The 20445-nt window shown below is 34.5% G+C and overlaps 2 protein-coding genes across 3 annotated transcripts; one reads left to right on the top strand and one right to left on the bottom strand.

Annotated features, from left to right (window-relative positions):
* On the top strand, window positions 1-1459 carry LOC123922472 (FCS-Like Zinc finger 8-like). The gene is made up of 2 exons (XM_045975189.1): window positions 1-1086; window positions 1209-1459. Exons 1-2 carry the CDS (start codon window positions 404-406, stop codon window positions 1276-1278), a joined length of 753 nt encoding a protein of 250 aa, XP_045831145.1. The 5' UTR covers window positions 1-403; the 3' UTR covers window positions 1279-1459.
* A 13360-nt stretch (window positions 1460-14819) lies between these two features.
* Window positions 14820-19768, bottom strand: LOC123923930 (zinc finger BED domain-containing protein DAYSLEEPER-like). 2 transcript variants are annotated; one of them, XR_006814530.1, is made up of 5 exons: window positions 19081-19768; window positions 18610-18667; window positions 17105-18270; window positions 15212-16936; window positions 14820-15113 (listed from the first exon to the last, which is right to left on the bottom strand). XR_006814530.1 is itself a non-coding variant. In XM_045976674.1 (4 exons), exons 1-2 carry the CDS (start codon window positions 19631-19633, stop codon window positions 18612-18614), a joined length of 609 nt encoding a protein of 202 aa, XP_045832630.1. In that variant the 5' UTR covers window positions 19634-19768; the 3' UTR covers window positions 14910-15113; window positions 15212-18270; window positions 18610-18611. The 2 variants fall into 2 exon arrangements, 1 of the variants encoding a protein (XP_045832630.1); XM_045976674.1 differs by having other exon boundaries at window positions 14910-15113; window positions 15212-18270.
* Window positions 19769-20445: the final 677 nt, after the last annotated feature.

Genomic DNA, 20445 nt, shown 5'->3' with positions numbered 1-20445 from the left:
GTAGAAAAATAGAATACAACTTTTTTCATTAAAAAAAAAGAAAGCAAAACTTTGAAGTATTAATTAACGTTTGATTTTCATGCACACAACATCTTTTGCTTTTTCTTCCTTTAAAACCCATATAATTATTATTCAGTCATATCTCTCTCATGTCAAAAGCTTCTCTCTTTTTCTTCTCTTTCTTTCTGTTTTTTTCTCCTCAAAGTTTCAGAATTAAAGCTGAAAAATAATCCCAAAGTTGCAATAGTACATGTACCACTACTAAATCATGCTTTTTCTTCTTCAAGTAAATTAAAACATCAAAGACAAATTCAGTACACTTTCACTTTGGATTCTTTTTCCTTTTCAATTTCATTTTTTTTTTTATTATTTTTCATCTTAAAAGTGCTTAAAATAAGCACTTATGCTACTTAGAAACAGATCAAGAGTAGTGACCAGACAAAGTTTGATGGGTGAACAATCACCAAATCAAAACTTGATCACTACAACTATTCCATCTCTATTTGGTTCACCAAACTATAGAGATTTTCATTTCACTTCTAAAAAATCTCTCTATGGAACTGAAGCTTTGATAAGTCCAACATCAATTCTTGACTCAAAAGCTTTAAGTCATTTTGAGAATCCTTTCTCAATTAACAATAGGAACAAAGTTTGTAGTAGCTCAAGAGACAAAGTAGATTCAAGAATCATTGGACTTGGTCTTGTTGGTGTTCTAAAAGATGAAACTTTTCATCAAAATTCTGAAAAACTAAGTAATAGAAAAGTTCTGTTTGGAACTGAACTTAGAGTGAACATTCCTCCCTTGCCCACTTCCACGTTTGAGTCAAAAACTGATTTTTTTGGTGGCAAAATCAATGATTCACAAAATGGTGTTCTTAGTTTGAGTGAAATGGAACTTTCTGAAGAATACACATGTGTGAAATCACATGGTCCAAATCCAAAAACAACTCATATATTTGATAATTGTGTTGTGGAAAGTTACTGTTCTGTCCCTAATAGTCCTCACTATTTTTCACTGAATTTTCTTAGTTTTTGTCACACTTGCAAAAATCATCTTGAGCATACAAAAGACATCTTCATTTACAGGTAATTAAATTTAGTTAATTTTAATATTTATTTTTCTATTGCATCTTTTTTGATTTATTTAGTTACTTTGAGGGACATTTTTTAAGGAGCATGAATTTGATTTATGTTTTATTTTTTTGCAGAGGTGAAAAAGCTTTTTGCAGCCAAGAATGTCGACACAAAGAGATGGTGTTAGATGGAGCAGAAAATTAAGAATTTGATGATCACAATTTACTTTTAAGTATTTACCTTTTTTAAGTTCTATTTGTGTGGTTTTTCCTCCTTCTACCTTGCAAATAGAGATAAAAGAGGATGTATAATGTATTGTAGAGTTCATCTCAAGAAATGAGTAGTATTGAATTGGTTCTTATGAAGATGATGATATGATTGAAAATACTGCCTTTTATTTTCCTTCTTATCTTAGTTGTTGGTGATGATAATGCATATAATTATTAAATGGGGACCAATAAATTATTTCTCTCAAGAAGATTCCCGATTTTTATTAATAGAATACATTTATGATTGGAGCTCAAAATGATAAAAGGTTGCAAAGAGGTTTGATATAATAGGTTGGTATTCGATACTATTCTTTATATCGTTACTATTTACTATACCCTTCCTATTCATTGCGGGTTGGTTATTTGTCAACATGAGATTAGCTTACGATATATTTGGAAGCCCCCGTCCAAATATGTATTTTACAGAAAGTTGACAAGGAATTTCATTGATAATTGGTCGTTTTGATTTTTTGGAACAACTCGATGAATTTAGTAGATTTTTTTAATTAGGAGAGTCAACATACTCGACTTATTTGCACTATGGTTATGTTTATGGCAGCCAGAGGATCATCCACATTGTGCTTGAACAACTATACTCCGTCTGACCACCTTTGTCAGAAAGACTTTCAATACAAGGAGCTAGTTGAATCCTTCGTCGAACCATCAACTGTAATACCACTATTGGGGCACGAGGGGCCGGGTAGTCAGGGATTATCCATATTGAGCTCAGAGCAACTATGCAAGTGAGCAACTATCCATATTATGACATTACCAAACAGTTATATTTTTTTTGGTACATACCAAACAGAGTTATACTGTATGTGTGTTAGACTCTTGAAAAAAGAATATAAAAAAAAAATACATTAATATGATTGATGTATTCTATTATTGTTATGCTTTTCAGTTTTCACGCCCCTCACTTAGATAAATCAAGCAAACCATTATAATACTTCAAAAAACTGACACTGACAGAGAAATATACATTTGTTATAGGTCCTTTTCCTTGCCTATTACTCCATCATCCAACCAAATAATTGAGTATTAGGCATCAATGTGAAACTTTGTACGTATTAACAACAGTGAGAATCCCACAATTTCAAAGTTCGGTTTTAATGCTATTCTGACATTAAATTACAAAAATTGATCTACACATCAAGTCATTAGCATTATAAGTATGTGCCAAAAAGGAAAAAAAAAATGTAATGGTTTATTTAATATGATAAGCAACATGGACAGGTACTATTCCCTCCATCTCAAATTATTAATTATTAAGTGTTATTTAAGTTTACATATACTCTTCTTAAACACAAAAGGAAAAAATGAATTATAAACCAAAAAAAAAAAAAAAAAGAATTATTCTGTACACATTTATTTAGATATGTATAGATACATTTGTTGTTGAAATTGACAATTGTGATAGATTTATAAATAGTATTTATTAATTTTTTATATTAAACATTATTTGTGGACCTATTAAAATTGCTTACTTCAGCAATGTACCGGTACATGTCTAAATAAGACGAGTCTCGGAGTGTTAAAAAAAAAGAGTTATACCTAAAAGATTGATATTAGTAAAGCTAGCTGTTAGAATAAATTGTGTTATATTTGTGGAGTTATATAAATGTTAGGTTTCGATCAAAAGCAGATTTGGGTAAAGAATGTTATTTGAACAATAAAATCTTGATATTGTATGTGATATATATGTTGGAACATGATGAAGAATTTGGAGGGAACTTGGTATTGAAATAAACACAAGTGCAAGAACCATGTGTAGTGTGAATTGAAAAAAGACTCTTTGAGTCCCACATTGGAAAAATCACACCACTTGGTAGTGTTTATATATCACAAGTTGGCAACCAAGGGTGTGCCCTTGGGGTACCCACTTTTGTAAGAAAGGGAGACAACACACAATGTCGAATATCACACACGCGCGCCGCCGCCGTCCGTCCGACCGTGTGTCCCTTAATTTAAACGGTCAAAAACGTGTGCCTTCAGCTCCTGAAATTGCTCTGATTCCAGCTCCCTACTTGCATATAAATACCACTTATTTTCTTCAGTTTTTACTCACTTCTTTTTCTCTGCATTCTGAGAAAACTGCTTCTTTCCTTCTCTCATTTTCTTCTTCGAAATTAATTTTTGTTGTTTCAAAATTTGAACGGTTGTTGCCGTAGAATTGATATTCGTATATCAATTAGAGTGGTTCGAAATTTTCGACCATACTTGGTGTTATTCTGGCCGATACTACAGTGCAGTAGTTTATCAGTATTTTCATTGAAAATGGCTGTTTTATCCTGGGGACTTCGCGGTTGATATACTACAGTGCACTTCTTCGAGTAGTTCCGCGAAACGTCTTAAAGAAAGCGACCTAGTACGCGACTCAGCCAATAATTTGTTTCTTTGCCAATTTTGAAAATTCGTTTTCCTGTTTTTATAAACTCAGTAAAACCGTTTTACAACAATTTTAAGACGTTTCGAAAATATCATGACAAACGAAGAGATTATTGGTAATTCATCTGTCGGTGCTACCGAAAGGCCGTTTAAGTTTGAGGGCAATCATTTCAAACGTTGGCAGCAAAAAATGTTTTTCTTCCTGACTCTTAAAAAATGTGCCTACGTTTTGAAACAGCCCATTCCTGTGGTTCCTGCTAAAGCTTCTGCTTCTGGAACTAATGAACAGACCGTTAACACCAACGGTGATGCTGTCTCTGCCGAAAAAGGCAAGGCCACGGCAGAACAGCTTAAAGAAAAAGCGCTGCAACTAGAAATAGATAGGCAGCTCTGGATTGATAATGATTATGTTTGCAAAAACTATATCATTAATGGATTGGAGGATGATCTGTATGATTATTACAGAACCTATAATACAGCCAGTGATGTGTGGGAGGCTCTGAGTAAGAAGTATGATACTGAGGAAGCTGGAGTGAAGAAGTATGCTGTGAGTAGGTATTTGAAATACCAGATGGTTGATGAAAGGTCAGTGGAAGTGCAGTCACATGAACTGCAGAAGATTGCTCATGAAATAATAACCGAAGGTATGCCTTTACATGAGCAGTTTCAAATTTCTGTCATTATTGATAAGCTGCCCCTCAGTTGGAAAGACTTTAAGAATCAGCTCCGTCATAAGACAAAGGAGTTTTCCATTGAGGGTCTGATTACCCGTCTTCGTATAGAAGAAGAATCTCGGAAACAAGATATGAAAGAGGAAGAAAAGATATTGGTTGTTTCTAACACCAATAAAAAGAAATTCGGTGCAGCTCTGAAGCCTACGGGCAAACCTTTGAAAAATCAGAATCAGAGCCGCATTCAAAACCGAGTTAAGAATGGTAACCCTGTTAGGGGCCATATTGCTAAGCAACAACAGCAACCACCACCTCCTAGAAATGACGCTGTTGAGCCTTTTTATTGCTTCAATTGCTGGAAAACAGGTCATATATCAAAGAAGTGCAGAAATCCAAAGAGGCCTAAACCGGCTAATCTTGCACATATTAATGTGAATGTGGCTGATGAGCCATATGCTGCTATGATCACCGAAATTAATATGGTCGGTGGTACTGATGGATGGTGGATAGATACTGGCGCTACCCGCCATGTCTGTTATGATCGTGCTATGTTTAAAACATACACGAATGCTGAAAATAAGAAGGTGCAGATGGGTAATGCTCATACATCTGATGTTGCTGGTGTTGGAGATGTTGTTCTGAAGTTCACCTCTGGAAAGACTCTTATCTTGAAAGAAGTCCTTCATGTTCCTGAGATGAAGAAGAATCTTGTTTCTGGTTTCCTCTTAAATAAGGCTGGGTTTAATCAAACTATTGGGGCTGATATGTACACCATCACTAAGAATGGTATTTTTATTGGGAAAGGGTACGCCTCTGATGGCATGTTTAAACTCAATGTTGATTTTAATGTTATGAATAAAATTTCTCCTTCTGTTTACTCTTTGTGTGATTTTAATATTTGGCATTCTAGACTTTGTCATGTTAATAAACGATCTATTTTGAATATTAGTAACTTAGGATTAATTCCTAAACTTAGTTTTAATGACATAGAAAAATGTGAATTTTGTAGTCAAGCTAAAATAACAAAGAGCAAACATAAATCAGTAATACGAGAATCTGAACCAATGGACCTTATACATTCTGATATATGTGAACTAGATGGAACCATGACTAGGAATAACAAACGTTATTTTACCACTTTTATTGATGATTGTTCAGATTATACTTTTGTTTATTTAATGAAAAATAAAAGTGATGCTTTTGATATGTTCAAAATTTTTGTGAAAGAAATAGAAAATCAATTTAATACGAAAATCAAGAGACTTCGTAGAAAATCAATTTGATACGAAAATCAATTTAATATGAAATCTATACTCTATAGGAGTGGAGTACATCAGGAGTACTCTTGATAGAATCACCTATATGAATGTGAAACTGAGGCCGGTTCCTCTGGAGTTTCGGGGCGAATTCCTAGAGCATTCATGAAACTGGGATAGACGTGCAGGGCCATTAATGCACGGGCCTTAGAAAACACCTTATGAAAGGTTGTGTGCTGGTTAGAGGGAAATCTGAGATAGAGTTCCAAGACTAAAAGTCACTCTTGCTTAATCAGGCTCTTACTCGCTACGTGAAGGTTCCAAGACTTAGCTCACCTTCGCTTATGCACAATCTTACTGAAACGTTTAACGTTATGACTGAAACAACTTTTTTAAATTCAAGTGGGGGATTGTTGGAACATGATGAAGAATTTGGAGGGAACTTGGTATTGAAATAAACACAAGTGCAAGAACCATGTGTAGTGTGAATTGAAAAAAGACTCTTTGAGTCCCACATTGGAAAAATCACACCACTTGGTAGTGTTTATATATCACAAGTTGGCAACCAAGGGTGTGCCCTTGGGGTACCCACTTTTGTAAGAAAGGGAGACCACACACAATGTCGAATATCACACACGCGCGCCGCCGCCGTCCGTTCGACCGGCCGGCTCGGTTCGGGCCGGGCTTGGGCTTGGGCTTGGGTGATATATTAATTTTTTAATACTAAGAAAAAAGAAATTTTTGAATTTAAATTTCTTTTATGTGTGTCCCTTAATTCGCACATGTTAAATGTGCTGAGACCAAGTCTGAAACAGATTTTCAAATCTGTTAACGGTCAAAAACGTGTCCCTAATTTTTTGCCACGTTTTGAGATTTGACTGAGCTTTAAACGGTCAAAAACGTGTGCCTTCAGCTCCTGAAATTGCTCTGATTCCAGCTCCCTACTTGCCTATAAATACCACTTATTTTCTTCAGTTTTTACTCACTTCTTTTTCTCTGCATTCTGAGAAAACTGCTTCTTTCCTTCTCTCATTTTCTTCTTCGAAATTAATTTTTGTTGTTTCAAAATTTGAACGGTTGTTGCCGTAGAATTGATATTCGTATATCAATTAGAGTGGTTCGAAATTTTCGACCATACTTGGTGTTATTCTGGCCGATACTACAGTGCAGTAGTTTATCGGTATTTTCATTGAAAACGGCTGTTTTATCCTGGGGACTTCGCGGTTGATATACTACAGTGCACTTCTTCGAGTAGTTCCGCGAAACGTCTTAAAGAAAGCGACCTAGTACGCGACTCAGCCAATAATTTGTTTCTTTGCCAATTTTGAAAATTCGTTTTCCTGTTTTTATAAACTCAGTAAAACCGTTTTACAACAATTTTAAGACGTTTCGAAAATATCATGGCAAACGAAGAGATTATTGGTAATTCATCTGTCGGTGCTACCGAAAGGCCGTTTAAGTTTGAGGGCAATCATTTCAAACGTTGGCAGCAAAAAATGTTTTCCTTCCTGACTCTTAAAAAATGTGCCTACGTTTTGAAACAGCCCATTCCTGTGGTTCCTGCTGAAGCTTCTGCTTCTGGAACTAATGAACAGACCGTTAACACCAACGGTGATGCTGTCTCTGCCGAAAAAGGCAAGGCCACGACAGAACAGCTTAAAGAAAAAGCGCTGCAACTAGAAATAGATAGGCAGCTCTGGATTGATAATGATTATGTTTGCAAAAACTATATCATTAATGGATTGGAGGATGATCTGTATGATTATTACAGAACCTATAATACAGCCAGTGATGTGTGGGAGGCTCTGAGTAAGAAGTATGATACTGAGGAAGCTGGAGTGAAGAAGTATGCTGTGAGTAGGTATTTGAAATACCAGATGGTTGATGAAAGGTCAGTGGAAGTGCAGTCACATGAACTGCAGAAGATTGCTCATGAAATAATAACCGAAGGTATGCCTTTACATGAGCAGTTTCAAATTTCTGTCATTATTGATAAGCTGCCCCCCAGTTGGAAAGACTTTAAGAATCAGCTCCGTCATAAGACAAAGGAGTTTTCCATTGAGGGTCTGATTACCCGTCTTCGTATAGAAGAAGAATCTCGGAAACAAGATATGAAAGAGGAAGAAAAGATATTGGTTGTTTCTAACACCAATAAAAAGAAATTCGGTGCAGCTCTGAAGCCTACGGGCAAACCTTTGAAAAATCAGAATCAGAGCCGCATTCAAAACCGAGTTAAGAATGGTAACCCTGTTAGGGGCCATATTGCTAAGCAACAACAGCAACCACCACCTCCTAGAAATGACGCTGTTGAGCCTTTTTATTGCTTCAATTGCTGGAAAACAGGTCATATATCAAAGAAGTGCAGAAATCCAAAGAGGCCTAAACCGGCTAATCTTGCACATATTAATGTGAATGTGGCTGATGAGCCATATGCTGCTATGATCACCGAAATTAATATGGTCGGTGGTACTGATGGATGGTGGATAGATACTGGCGCTACCCGCCATGTCTGTTATGATCGTGCCATGTTTAAAACATACACGAATGCTGAAAATAAGAAGGTGCAGATGGGTAATGCTCATACATCTGATGTTGCTGGTGTTGGAGATGTTGTTCTGAAGTTCACCTCTGGAAAGACTCTTATCTTGAAAGAAGTCCTTCATGTTCCTGAGATGAAGAAGAATCTTGTTTCTGGTTTCCTCTTAAATAAGGCTGGGTTTAATCAAACTATTGGGGCTGATATGTACACCATCACTAAGAATGGTATTTTTATTGGGAAAGGGTACGCCTCTGATGGCATGTTTAAACTCAATGTTGATTTTAATGTTATGAATAAAATTTCTCCTTCTGTTTACTCTTTGTGTGATTTTAATATTTGGCATTCTAGACTTTGTCATGTTAATAAACGATCTATTTTGAATATTAGTAACTTAGGATTAATTCCTAAACTTAGTTTTAATGACATAGAAAAATGTGAATTTTGTAGTCAAGGTAAAATAACAAAGAGCAAACATAAATCAGTAATACGAGAATCTGAACCAATGGACCTTATACATTCTGATATATGTGAACTAGATGGAACCATGACTAGGAATAACAAACGTTATTTTATCACTTTTATTGATGATTGTTCAGATTATACTTTTGTTTATTTAATGAAAAATAAAAGTGATGCTTTTGATATGTTCAAAATTTTTGTGAAAGAAATAGAAAATCAATTTAATACGAAAATCAAGAGACTTCGTAGTGATAGGGGAACCGAATATAATTCTAGTTTATTTAATGATTTTTATAAACAACACGGAATTATACATGAAACGACTGCACCATATTCCCCTGAAATGAATGGTAAAGCAGAAAGAAAGAATAGAACTCTTACTGAATTAGTTGTTGCTATTATGTTAAATTCTGGTGCCGCTAAACATTGGTGGGGGGAAATAATTTTGACTGTCTGCTTTGTTTTGAATAGAATTCCCAAATCTAAAAGAAGCGAATCCGCTTATGAAATATTAAAGAAAAGACAACCAAACTTGTCTTATTTAAGAACATTGGAAAAATCACACCACTTGGTAGTGTTTATATATCACAAGTTGGCAACCAAGGGTGTGCCCTTGGGGTACCCACTTTTGTAAGAAAGGGAGACCACACACAATGTCGAATATCACACACGCGCGCGCGCGCGCCGCCGCCGCCGTCCGTCCGACCGGCCGGCTCGGCTCGGTTCGGGCCGGGCTTGGGCTTGGGCTTGGGTGATATATTAATTTTTTAATACTAAGAAAAAAGAAATTTTTGAATTTAAATTTCTTTTATGTGTGTCCCTTAATTCGCACATGTTAAATGTGCTGAGACCAAGTCTGAAACAGATTTTCAAATCTGTTAACGGTCAAAAACGTGTCCCTAATTTTTTGCCACGTTTTGAGATTTGACTGAGCTTTAAACGGTCAAAAACGTGTGCCTTCAGCTCCTGAAATTGCTCTGATTCCAGCTCCCTACTTGCCTATAAATACCACTTATTTTCTTCAGTTTTTACTCACTTCTTTTTCTCTGCATTCTGAGAAAACTGCTTCTTTCCTTCTCTCATTTTCTTCTTCGAAATTAATTTTTGTTGTTTCAAAATTTGAACGGTTGTTGCCGTAGAATTGATATTCGTATATCAATTAGAGTGGTTCGAAATTTTCGACCATACTTGGTGTTATTCTGGCCGATACTACAGTGCAGTAGTTTATCGGTATTTTCATTGAAAACGGCTGTTTTATCCTGGGGACTTCGCGGTTGATATACTACAGTGCACTTCTTCGAGTAGTTCCGCGAAACGTCTTAAAGAAAGCGACCTAATACGCGACTCAGCCAATAATTTGTTTCTTTGCCAATTTTGAAAATTCGTTTTCCTGTTTTTATAAACTCAGTAAAACCGTTTTACAACATTGCACATATTCATTTAAAAAAATAATTGTCAGGTGATTTAGTGGGTAGAAATTCCACATTTAAGATGAATATGTGGAGTGTCTGAAGTTCGTGTCCTGATCACCACCGCATATAAAATGAAACATGTCTATCAACTAAATATACACAAAAAATATTTGTCAACAAATTTGACGATAAAATTTTAATGTCTAAACAACATCTCTCTTTGATAAAATAAAAAAAAAATAAAAACCGATTAGGATGTGGGTGGAATCAGTTTCCTACACAATTTTAATTTATAACGACCAAACTAGCCTTATAATAAAGAGATCATCTTTCTCCATTCTTATTCATCCCAAGTACTAAAGGATTTTCAGCTCTGATCCAGCAAACTGAGAATGAGGGTTTCATCAATGATGACAAGTTTTGTTGATGAGCTCCTATTATATCTAAGGATTAAATATGTTTTTAGGTCTACATTTTATCCTACAATCAAGAATAGTTTCTACATTTTTTTTATGGTAAAAAAAATCCTATAATTATTTCCGTTATTAAAATTGGTCTTTGCTGTTAATTTGTGCCATCAATTAGTTTCTACATTTTTTTTACGGTGAAAAAAAATTCTACAATTATTTTCGTTATCAAAATTGGTCTTTGCCTAACGTGACACAGTGTGGGCCTATTGTTTTTAGGGTTAAATATGTTTTTAGTGTCCACATTTTACTTCATACTTAAGAATAGTCCCTACATTGTGTCACGTCATGGGAGTGTTGTCTTGCGGATTGATGCTCAGTGAGGAATTTGATGCTATATATGGAATTATCATAGTGAATTTCCTTGAACCTCTCTCTCGAGACCTTGGTTGAGTGTGCGGGCATCGTGCTATCATTTTCTTTGGCTTTGGAGTAATAGAGAGCAACATATATAGAGTCTAATGCATCCGCCCTCATTTGCCTTAGTGAGTTGTTTTGGGATGAGTTTGTCAATATAACGCAACTAATCTTGGTAACATTATGCTTACTACTACTCCATGTGTGTTGAGGCTTGGATTGCTTGGTGGAAGCCAAATGATGGTTGGGTGCGACTGAATATAGATGGCGCATATATAGGAGGTTGTGGTGGTATCATTAGAGGAACGGATGTACAATGGCTTTGTAGTTTTTCTAGAAATTTGAATAGGTGCGATGCATACATCACAAAGTTTTGAGGGATGTTGGAAGACCTCAGATTCGACTCATTCAGAAAATTTGTTGACTTATTGCTTTGAATTGGGAGATCAAGATTTATCATTCTATCGAGAGACAAATTACGGAAGATATATGATCAATGTCCTTCTAGGATGCAGTCTTTCTTGTTAATTAGTTGATGTTATGGGGATTAATGCTCCTCGTTTAGTTGTTGTTTAATTTCTTTCTCTAGGGGCTTTTGCACCTCTTTATATAAATAAATAATAAAATAAAAAAATCATATTTAAATCAAAATAAATAAATAAATAAATAAGTGGAATGACATCCAACCGTAATATATAGGACATGTGAAAATGAAAGGAGATGGTAAACAAGACTTGGTGCACATGAAAACCACCAGCTACCTTAACTAGATAAGTATTGTGCTTGGGGAATCATTAACTTGTGAAATTGACGTTCGCAAAGGATTAATGCTGCGCCTAAGGTGAAAAGTTCAAGAATTAACACAAACGAAATTGGGACCCAATTAGTACTGAAAAGTGATAGCATGCTAATATGTTTAATGCTCATCATCAATTAATGGTAATAGTAAAGAACAAGCAAAAGGAACCCCAAAGATGGTGACTCCTTTGGCATCGTTAATTAGTTACTATAGTTTGTACGAATGACAAATTAGCATCAAAGGTGTCACATCCTTTAAAGATAAAGTACCAACTTACATAAATCTTATGAAAAATTATTTCTTAACATCAAAATTTTAAGGCGACATACACTACTTTTTGATAATTTATTTATGCAATAATCAATGGGAGCAAGTAAGATAAATAGGTTTGCATGTGATACTCATAAATTTTAACTAACTTTTATTTCACATGTATATGAATTATGTATTCTAATTGGTTGTTGTGTGAATACCTCCAAATTATTAAGATGAATTGTAGGGAAAAGAATCGAATATTAATATCAAATATAATTTTGTATGTATTTTTTAAATGTATATAAAATATAAAAAATAAGAAAGACATGTTTTTAGTTTGTCAAATTAAAATTACAATGTAAATATGAGTCCTTTCACTACATGGTTTTGAAACTTGACATTCAGCTAAGGACCGACTAATTCGAGATCAATCTCACCGCTCACTTGCAAGATCTTATTTAAAGTCAGAACTTTTTTGTACTGTATGGACGCACACCAAAATTAACATAAAAAAAAAAATTGAACCTGAAATTTTGAGAGGAGCAAACCCTAAGGTCTCAAGTCAGCACCACTATTCCAACCCAAATTGGTTTTTTCACTACATATATAGATAGGTGTTACGTGAGTATGAATAGCTCCATATTATTTTAGTAATAATAACGATATGCAATATAAAAAAAAAAATTAAATATATCTAGCTTTGTACCCAAAAAAAATTAAAAAAAATGTCAACAAAAATTGTTATCATTTGAAATTTAGAAGAGAGAGTTCACAATAAGCATGACAGCTTGTGGAGATTGAAAATAACATAACTCGTGAAAACAAAAAATGGAAGCCCATGACACGACGATATGGGAAAGGTGGAAATTGTGAAAAATTCCATGAGACAATATCATGGAAGTCCATTGATGATATAACTACTCATCTACAGCTAAAATGGCAACCCGTCCAAACACGCAGGTTTCTTATTGCAAATATATCTATGTAGAGATGAAATAATAGAGCCAACTTTTTTAAAAAATATATATATGCAGACAACTTTATATTATTTTTTAGACAACTTTAGGAAATATATGGATAATTTAAAATAATAGTGATAACTTCAAGAGTTTGAACTCCACTAGTGCACTTAGAGAAATGTAAATAAATCCTCATTCGTAAGGGCTAACAAAAATAACAGCTAACTACTAACATTGAATATTTTGGTGTATAAAAAATAACCATTTAAAAACATGGAAAAAGAAGAATTGTTATATTGTCCTTTATTACATGTAAAGAAGTAATAAGGCTTAAGGTAACCCCTAATTTAAAGTGAACTAATTTAATTTTTTTAATTAATTCATCAAGTTAATTCCTAAACATTCTATTTTTAAAACAATTAAAGGATTAACTTGATGGAATGGGAATAATAGTAGTTTAGGTTAAGAGATAATAATGTTTAGGTAGGAGTGTAGGACTACACCCATTTTTAAATGCTACTTAGTCATAAAATGAGACTCATTTTTACCATATTTTTCTTTGTGTTTATTTTCTAGTGGAACACAAATCAGTCTATGGACCAAATAGTTGGGTCATATTGGCTGTCCACGTCAGACCATCAACATCCCTACTTAATACAGTACAACATATTTCGGTACTAAATACTCCATATTTAATGTTAGAATATTAGAAAATATTTTTAATATTTTCCATAAACATAACTCAATACTCAATTGGTAAGAATATATTATTACATTTTATCATTATTGAACTATATTTTAGGGTACTAGACTATACACCTACAACATATATACATGCACGGTGGGATGAGTGATGACTTTGATAAAATTACGGTGGTACCGTGATTTTGTTGAATTTAGAGAGGCTTTTGCCAAAATCATGTTATTCATTGTGAATCGTCCGATTTAGATACCCATCCAAACATGCACTATATCATTCAATACAACCAAGGTAGGATATGGCACGAATGCAAGAATTAAGGATATGATCCAACCTTTTGGTTTGGTGGTGAAGAATTTGGATAATATACATGTGATCCTAGGAATTTGAATAATATACCCGAGTTCAATTGTTATAGGATTAAAAACCAAAAAAAAAAAACGAAGTCTTTACTTCTTTGATTGGCTTCTATTTACTATCCAATACAAACTGTACTATTTTTTCTCGGTGTCAGGTCTCGAACCAAGTACCTTGAGGTTGAAGAGTGAAATCCTCAACTAAGTGAGGTCTCGGGAAACAGGCAAACTGTACTTCTCCCCCCATTTTCATCATCCAAAGCAACACTGCAATTCACCAAGGCTCTGTTTGGTAAGTCTAATAAGCTAGCTTATAGCTTATTGGACGAGCTTATAAGCTTGTTTGATAAAAATGTGAAGTGTTTGGTAACGAGCTTTTCTCACGAGCTTATAGCTTTTTTTGAGATGCTATTTCAAGTAGCGTTTGAGCTTATAGCTTATAGCTTTTTACAGTTTTTTCCATTTTTAACCTTTAATTTAATTTTATTATTTTTTATAAAATAAAAAACTACCCACTAAAACAAAAACTACCCACTACATATAAATGTCCTTTTATGTCTTTTTATATTTATCAATTATTTAAAAAGCTAATTTTACCAAACACTTTAATTCCAATCAGCTAGCTTATCAGCTATAAGCTAGCTTATAGCTTTATTTTACCAAACAGAGCCCAAATCACCAACATATAGATACTAATAAAACTTCTCATGCCACTTTCCGCATAGAATTTGGTTTCATTTAACTATCAAGGATCCAAACATGTAGTTGTCATCACAATCACATGAAAATGGACCATTCTGAATGGTTCAGACATGACACCAAATCTTTGATGTATGAGAATTGAGAATCATCACCAAATTTTTCATGGAACAAGTTCCATCAACATTAGGACCTCCACATTTTAATTAACTACTAAGCTTACATTGGATACAAAAGTTCACTAAAATGCAACTTAAAGAAAACAAGTATTTAATTCAGATACATAATGTCAAGTAGATAATAGTCATTAACATTTTATTTCAGCACATCAAACAAGTTACTGAAGAAACAAACAAATTTACGAGCCACATAGGACATAGTGGCGAAAACGATTTGCAACTGACCACATCTCATGAGCCATAACAGAAACAACATCGGTGAAGTTTTGCTTTCCTGATTCACATATTGAACAAATTCTCAGTAACTTTAATGTGACAGCATGAAAAATAATATGGTAGAAGCATTTAAACAATGATCAAGCAAGATTTTACCTTAAATTTTGGCATAACATAGCCAACACTCTCCATGAAAGTGAAAGAAAAGGCAGGTTAGGATTGGGACTAAAGAAATAAGCAATACTATTACTCAGAACCAGAAGGAAAATAGCAGGTGGTTAATTAACTGATTGAACGACATTGATTAATCCTAGAAAACAGTAGAAAATGCAGCAAAAGACTACTACAAATCCCTTCTAACTTTTCATCGGAAAAAACAGAAAAGATAGGAAAGGGGAAAACAAAACCCTCACTGGGAATAGCTAAGAAATAAATATCAATAAAGAGAAAGAAAGATAACCGGAAGACATAAACTGATAGGGAAAGGTAGTAACTAGCAAACTGCATAACATCTAGTCGGCTTGAATGACAGCGATGAAGTGAGTCAAAGAACAAAAGTATAATCAGCATAGAAGTGAGAATGATTAAAGATGATGGTAAGAAAAAAAATCCAAAAGAGTTTAGAAAGAAAGGGGAGATACTTGAGGGTTTTATGTAAGGGCAAGATTCTACAGTATGCACATAGTCTCTAGAGCAAGAGGCCTATATCCTATGTCAGAGTATAGGGATTAGGAAAGTTAACCATTACATGAGAAGAAGCTTATGATAAGTGATAACTAGTAACTACATATGATAAAGTCAGGATTCAACTTGTATGTAACATTCTTCAGGTCCAATAAACGCAGCCAACCGAATTATATTCCATGCCGCTCCTATCTGTTACCATAATTCTGCTTCCGAATCATTTTCGTGGAAGCTTCCATCAAGTCTCAAGACCTATACCAAAACCTGCTTTCAACAGATTCCTCTGGTACACAACCTAAGTAATCCTTTCTACTGCAAAGCCTAATCCATTTCCAAAATCACGACTCATGAGATTGTTGACCAACTAAAGCCAAGCCAAGATCGTCAAGTGCACAACCACAACCACAAAAACCGAAAGCTACTAAACACTCAAACCAACTCATAAACAAATTTTATTGAACCTTTATATACATCTACCACTAACTAACCCAGTTTCATTGCAAACACTTATTTACACGATCACTCACACAGCTTCTTGTATTTCAATCATCATTGATATTAAGATTCAGAATTCGACGCAGGGTCTCAGTAGCCGAATCCGCATTATCAAAAATATCCCTAGTAAAATCCAAACGCTCCCTAATTGGAGAAGACGGCGCAGACTTAGCCATGACACATAATTCAATCTCAGGTGACGAACCAGGAAGATCAAGAGACACACTCCTTTTAGATCTCATTGAAAACTTCGGAATCGGCAATGAACTAGGTGGTGGTGAATTTGAATAAGTAGGTCCAGCCCATAACTCAGATAACAACAAACTCCCACCACTTAAATCTTCATCAAAAGTCATCTCTTTTCTACAACCTTTTCCATTAATTGGAATTGGTGTGCTCTTAGGAGTAGTTTCCAAATTAGGGTTTTCATCAAAACTCTTAGATTTCAATGGATTTGGTAATACACCTGAACCAGACTCAAAATTCCTGCAATTAATCCCTCTAAAATCTTTACTAGGTGAATACTCAAATCTACCATAGTCTTGTGACAAATTCTTATGCTGCTCAAAAACAAGTGTCTCCATAATCACAAATTCACAATAACTAACTCAAAAAATTAGATCTTTAATCTCAATGTCACAACTCACAAATCACTGCAATATTACTGATTTAAACCAAGCACCACAGAAACTTTATCTGACACTGGAAAAAAAATTAACAAAAATATTAATTACTAAACTATAACCACAAAACACAAGATTATAGAAACAAATTACAAAATTACAGTTCTGAGCATTAATTTACTTCAAATTAATATTTTTCTGAAAAATAAAAAAAATAAAAATTAAGGAAGTAGAAAGAATCACCTACCGGTTTGTTGTAAGAGAAAATTTTTGAAGAGGGAACACGGAAAGTGTATGATAGAGCTGATGGTGCTTTATCTTATGGAGTATATTTGATTAACTATATAGTTTGAAAGAAATGAAAGTTGCATGAATCTGAAATGAACGTGAAAACTGAGAAATAATAATAATATTGTGATAAATTAATAAATTAATAATAGAGGAAAAAGGGATAAAGTATGGGGCTACTACTACCTACTGGTGTCGGTTATGTGGCGATTATATTATTGTGACATGATTTTTACACGTTCCGTTGCTTGCGGAATTTGTGACCAAAAATATCTAAAAGTGGTTCTTTGCTTTCCTTGGTCGTGCGTGGTGGAACTGGTACTAAAGCTTAGGGGTGTGCATGGTTTGAAAACCACACCACACCACACCTAATTTTTGGTTTTGGTTTAGATCCAAAACCATTTCATGACAAACCGGTTATTTTATAAAACCAATTTGGATATGGTTCATAACCAGTTTGAAACCAATTCATAACCGGTTTGTAATAAAAATCGGATTATTCACTTGAACCAATTTTAAACCGGTTTTTTTTTTACTCAAACCAATTTTAAACCGGTTTTTTTTACTCAAACCAATTTTAAAACTTTTTTTTTACTCAAATTAATTTTAAAACTGATTTTTTTAAGAAAAAAGTTTATACTTCTTCATAGGCGTTGTCATGAATTAGTGTGTGGGTCGCATATATATTACTTTCTCTCCCATTTGTTTAGTTGTTTCTCACACAAGGCATAACAGAGCAGAGAGAGTGTTGGAAAGTTGCAAAAGAAAGAGAAAGTAGTAGTGCAAGAAAAGCAAGAGAAAAGGCAATGAGGCAAAACAGCTAAAGAAGAAGTAAGAAGAATGATGTGAAATTTAACAAAGAAGAAGTACTTGTTCACAATTTCATCACTTCCAAAGACAAATGCCAGGACAATTCAACTGAGAACAAACTCTGCATGTTCTAATATCAAATCAAATAATAATGAGATCCAACCACAAAGAGCTCAAACTCTCAAATACCTAAGTTGTAACTCATTAGTCATTACACATGTTATATCAAACAATAATGAAATCCAAGCAATTTAATATCCTTCTTTGCATTTCTCAGTTTCTTCATAGGCTCTTTCATACTTCCAACCCAAGCACCTGATGGCAGTCAAGTCACAATATAATTAAGCACTAATTTTATACAAATCACTATTGTACATCTAATTACCATGAAGCTCACAAGACAATAGCTTCACAGCATTTGCATCATCTAATTAAACACTAATTCCAAAACAAATAGCTTCACAGCAAAACACCAATACCATGAAGCTCACAAGACAATAGCTAAGTACACTACTGACTACACCAGTTCAATTATGCAGAAGGACTTATGCAAACTAATCTGTCACAATAATTATAACTGCCTAATTCAACTCATCATACTCATTCAACTCCATCATTATAGCCTAAAAATTACTAATATTGGGACATAATTACCTTCAATCGTCATCGAGCCTCGTAGAAGCCGAAGAACTACCAAGATTTGATAAAAAATCTGCAAAACACAAAAAGGAATTCATTATTACTAACTTCGCAAGCTAAGAATTAACTCAGACAACACCACCACGCAGCAAGAAGTGAAGAAAAATTACAAACTAGAGAAAACTAATTGACAAACTAAAATGAAGAAACAGTCAAACAAAGTAACTAAACTAAAGTTAAAAAACCAAACAAAGCAGCCCAAATGCTTCTGGCTAAGCTGGAGAGAACATCATCCAACGCAAACTTGAGGCGCAAGAGGATGAAGCCAAAATAAAAAAACCCACCAGCAAGATTGATCAATTACTTCTAGCCAACCAAGCACGAGGGCTAGTCAACACCCGCACCAGCTACAAGAAAACAGCTAAAACAAAGAATCAAAGATAGATTTACTATAGTAAGTAGAAAGAAGATATCTTTTAATCTTACCTTGCTCAAGTTGCTGTAGAGTGTTAAGATCATCATATGAAACCAAAGATGATGTCTCAATGCCATGATCTTTTTTTTTAACCCAATCTTGTGTGCAAATCAATGCTTCCACTGTTATTGCTGACAGTGAACTCCTATATGCATCAAGCACTCTCCCTCCGGTACTAAAGGCAGATTCAGAGGCAACCGTAGAGACTGGTATAGCCAACACTTCTCTTGCAATTCTTGCAAGGACTGGATATCGAGTACAATTATCCTTCCACCAAATTAGGACATCTAAATCCCCTTCTTCCTCTAATATTTCATCCAAGTACTTTGTTACTTCAGAATCAGCTTTGTTGCGTCCACTTGACTTGTAGAATGGCTTAAAGCCATACGGATCAGCTTTACCACCTTCATTTGGTCGGTATTCTTGTGAGCTAGCATGAGACTCTCCCACCTGGCCATTATACTCGTTGAAAAGTGAATTCAAACTTGAATTTACATTTTCTTTGAAACTTTTTGCCTCATCGCTACCAAAGAAATGCTCAGCATACCAATTGATAAACTTCATTTTGCACACCCCTACTAAACTCGTTGCTTTTGATTGCTCTTATATTTGGGATCTGAACTCCTTAGTAAAGCTGGCATACCCTCATCACTCTCAAACAAAAAATAGGGTTTATTTGTGACCGCCGAAAGGAGTTCAGATCCATCCACTCCAGTAGGATATCCTTCAGTTTTCAAGTTCTTTTAACAAATCCGAGACACGTGGCAAACAAATTATCCAACGGTTGGAATTAAAAATTGAAAAATCACAAAAAGTCTCAACTCAATGACCCTCTCTCCTTTCTTCAGTTCATTCCTATGTTGCATGGGTACTCTATTTTAGACTGAGTACCGGTACCAGATACGTACGGGTACGTATCGGGTACCGGTACACGTATGGTACTCCCCCGGTACGCACCGACGTCGTACCTAATTTTTTTGTTTGTTTTTTGCAATGGGTATACGCGTGGTACACCTGTGGTACACGCGTGGTACACCAATCCAAAAAAACACGATTTTTTTTCTCCTTTTTCTTTTATTATTAGTTTTCTTTTTATAGGAAGATTTACGATTTTTATTTGTTTATAATATATAGTTGATATTCGTAGAGATGAATGAGATTTATTTAATATATAGTTGATATTCTTGAAATTGCTAGTCTTACTCGCGGTGAACCTAACTAGAGGTCACTCTTTTTAGTGATGATGAGGGAAATAATTGACTCTTTTTGAGCTAATTGGTTTTTAATTTCATATTTTGATGTTTCGAACAATTTAAATTGGGAGAGGATTACCTCCCGTGAAAATTTGACTGGAGGGAGTGCACTTCCCATATCCA

This window comes from Trifolium pratense, linkage group LG1, assembly GCF_020283565.1.
Source record: "Trifolium pratense cultivar HEN17-A07 linkage group LG1, ARS_RC_1.1, whole genome shotgun sequence".
In the NCBI taxonomy this organism is placed as follows: Eukaryota; Viridiplantae; Streptophyta; class Magnoliopsida; order Fabales; family Fabaceae; genus Trifolium; species Trifolium pratense.
Note: the sequence above shows the minus strand (reverse complement) of the source record. Positions and strands in the feature narration are given on the sequence as shown.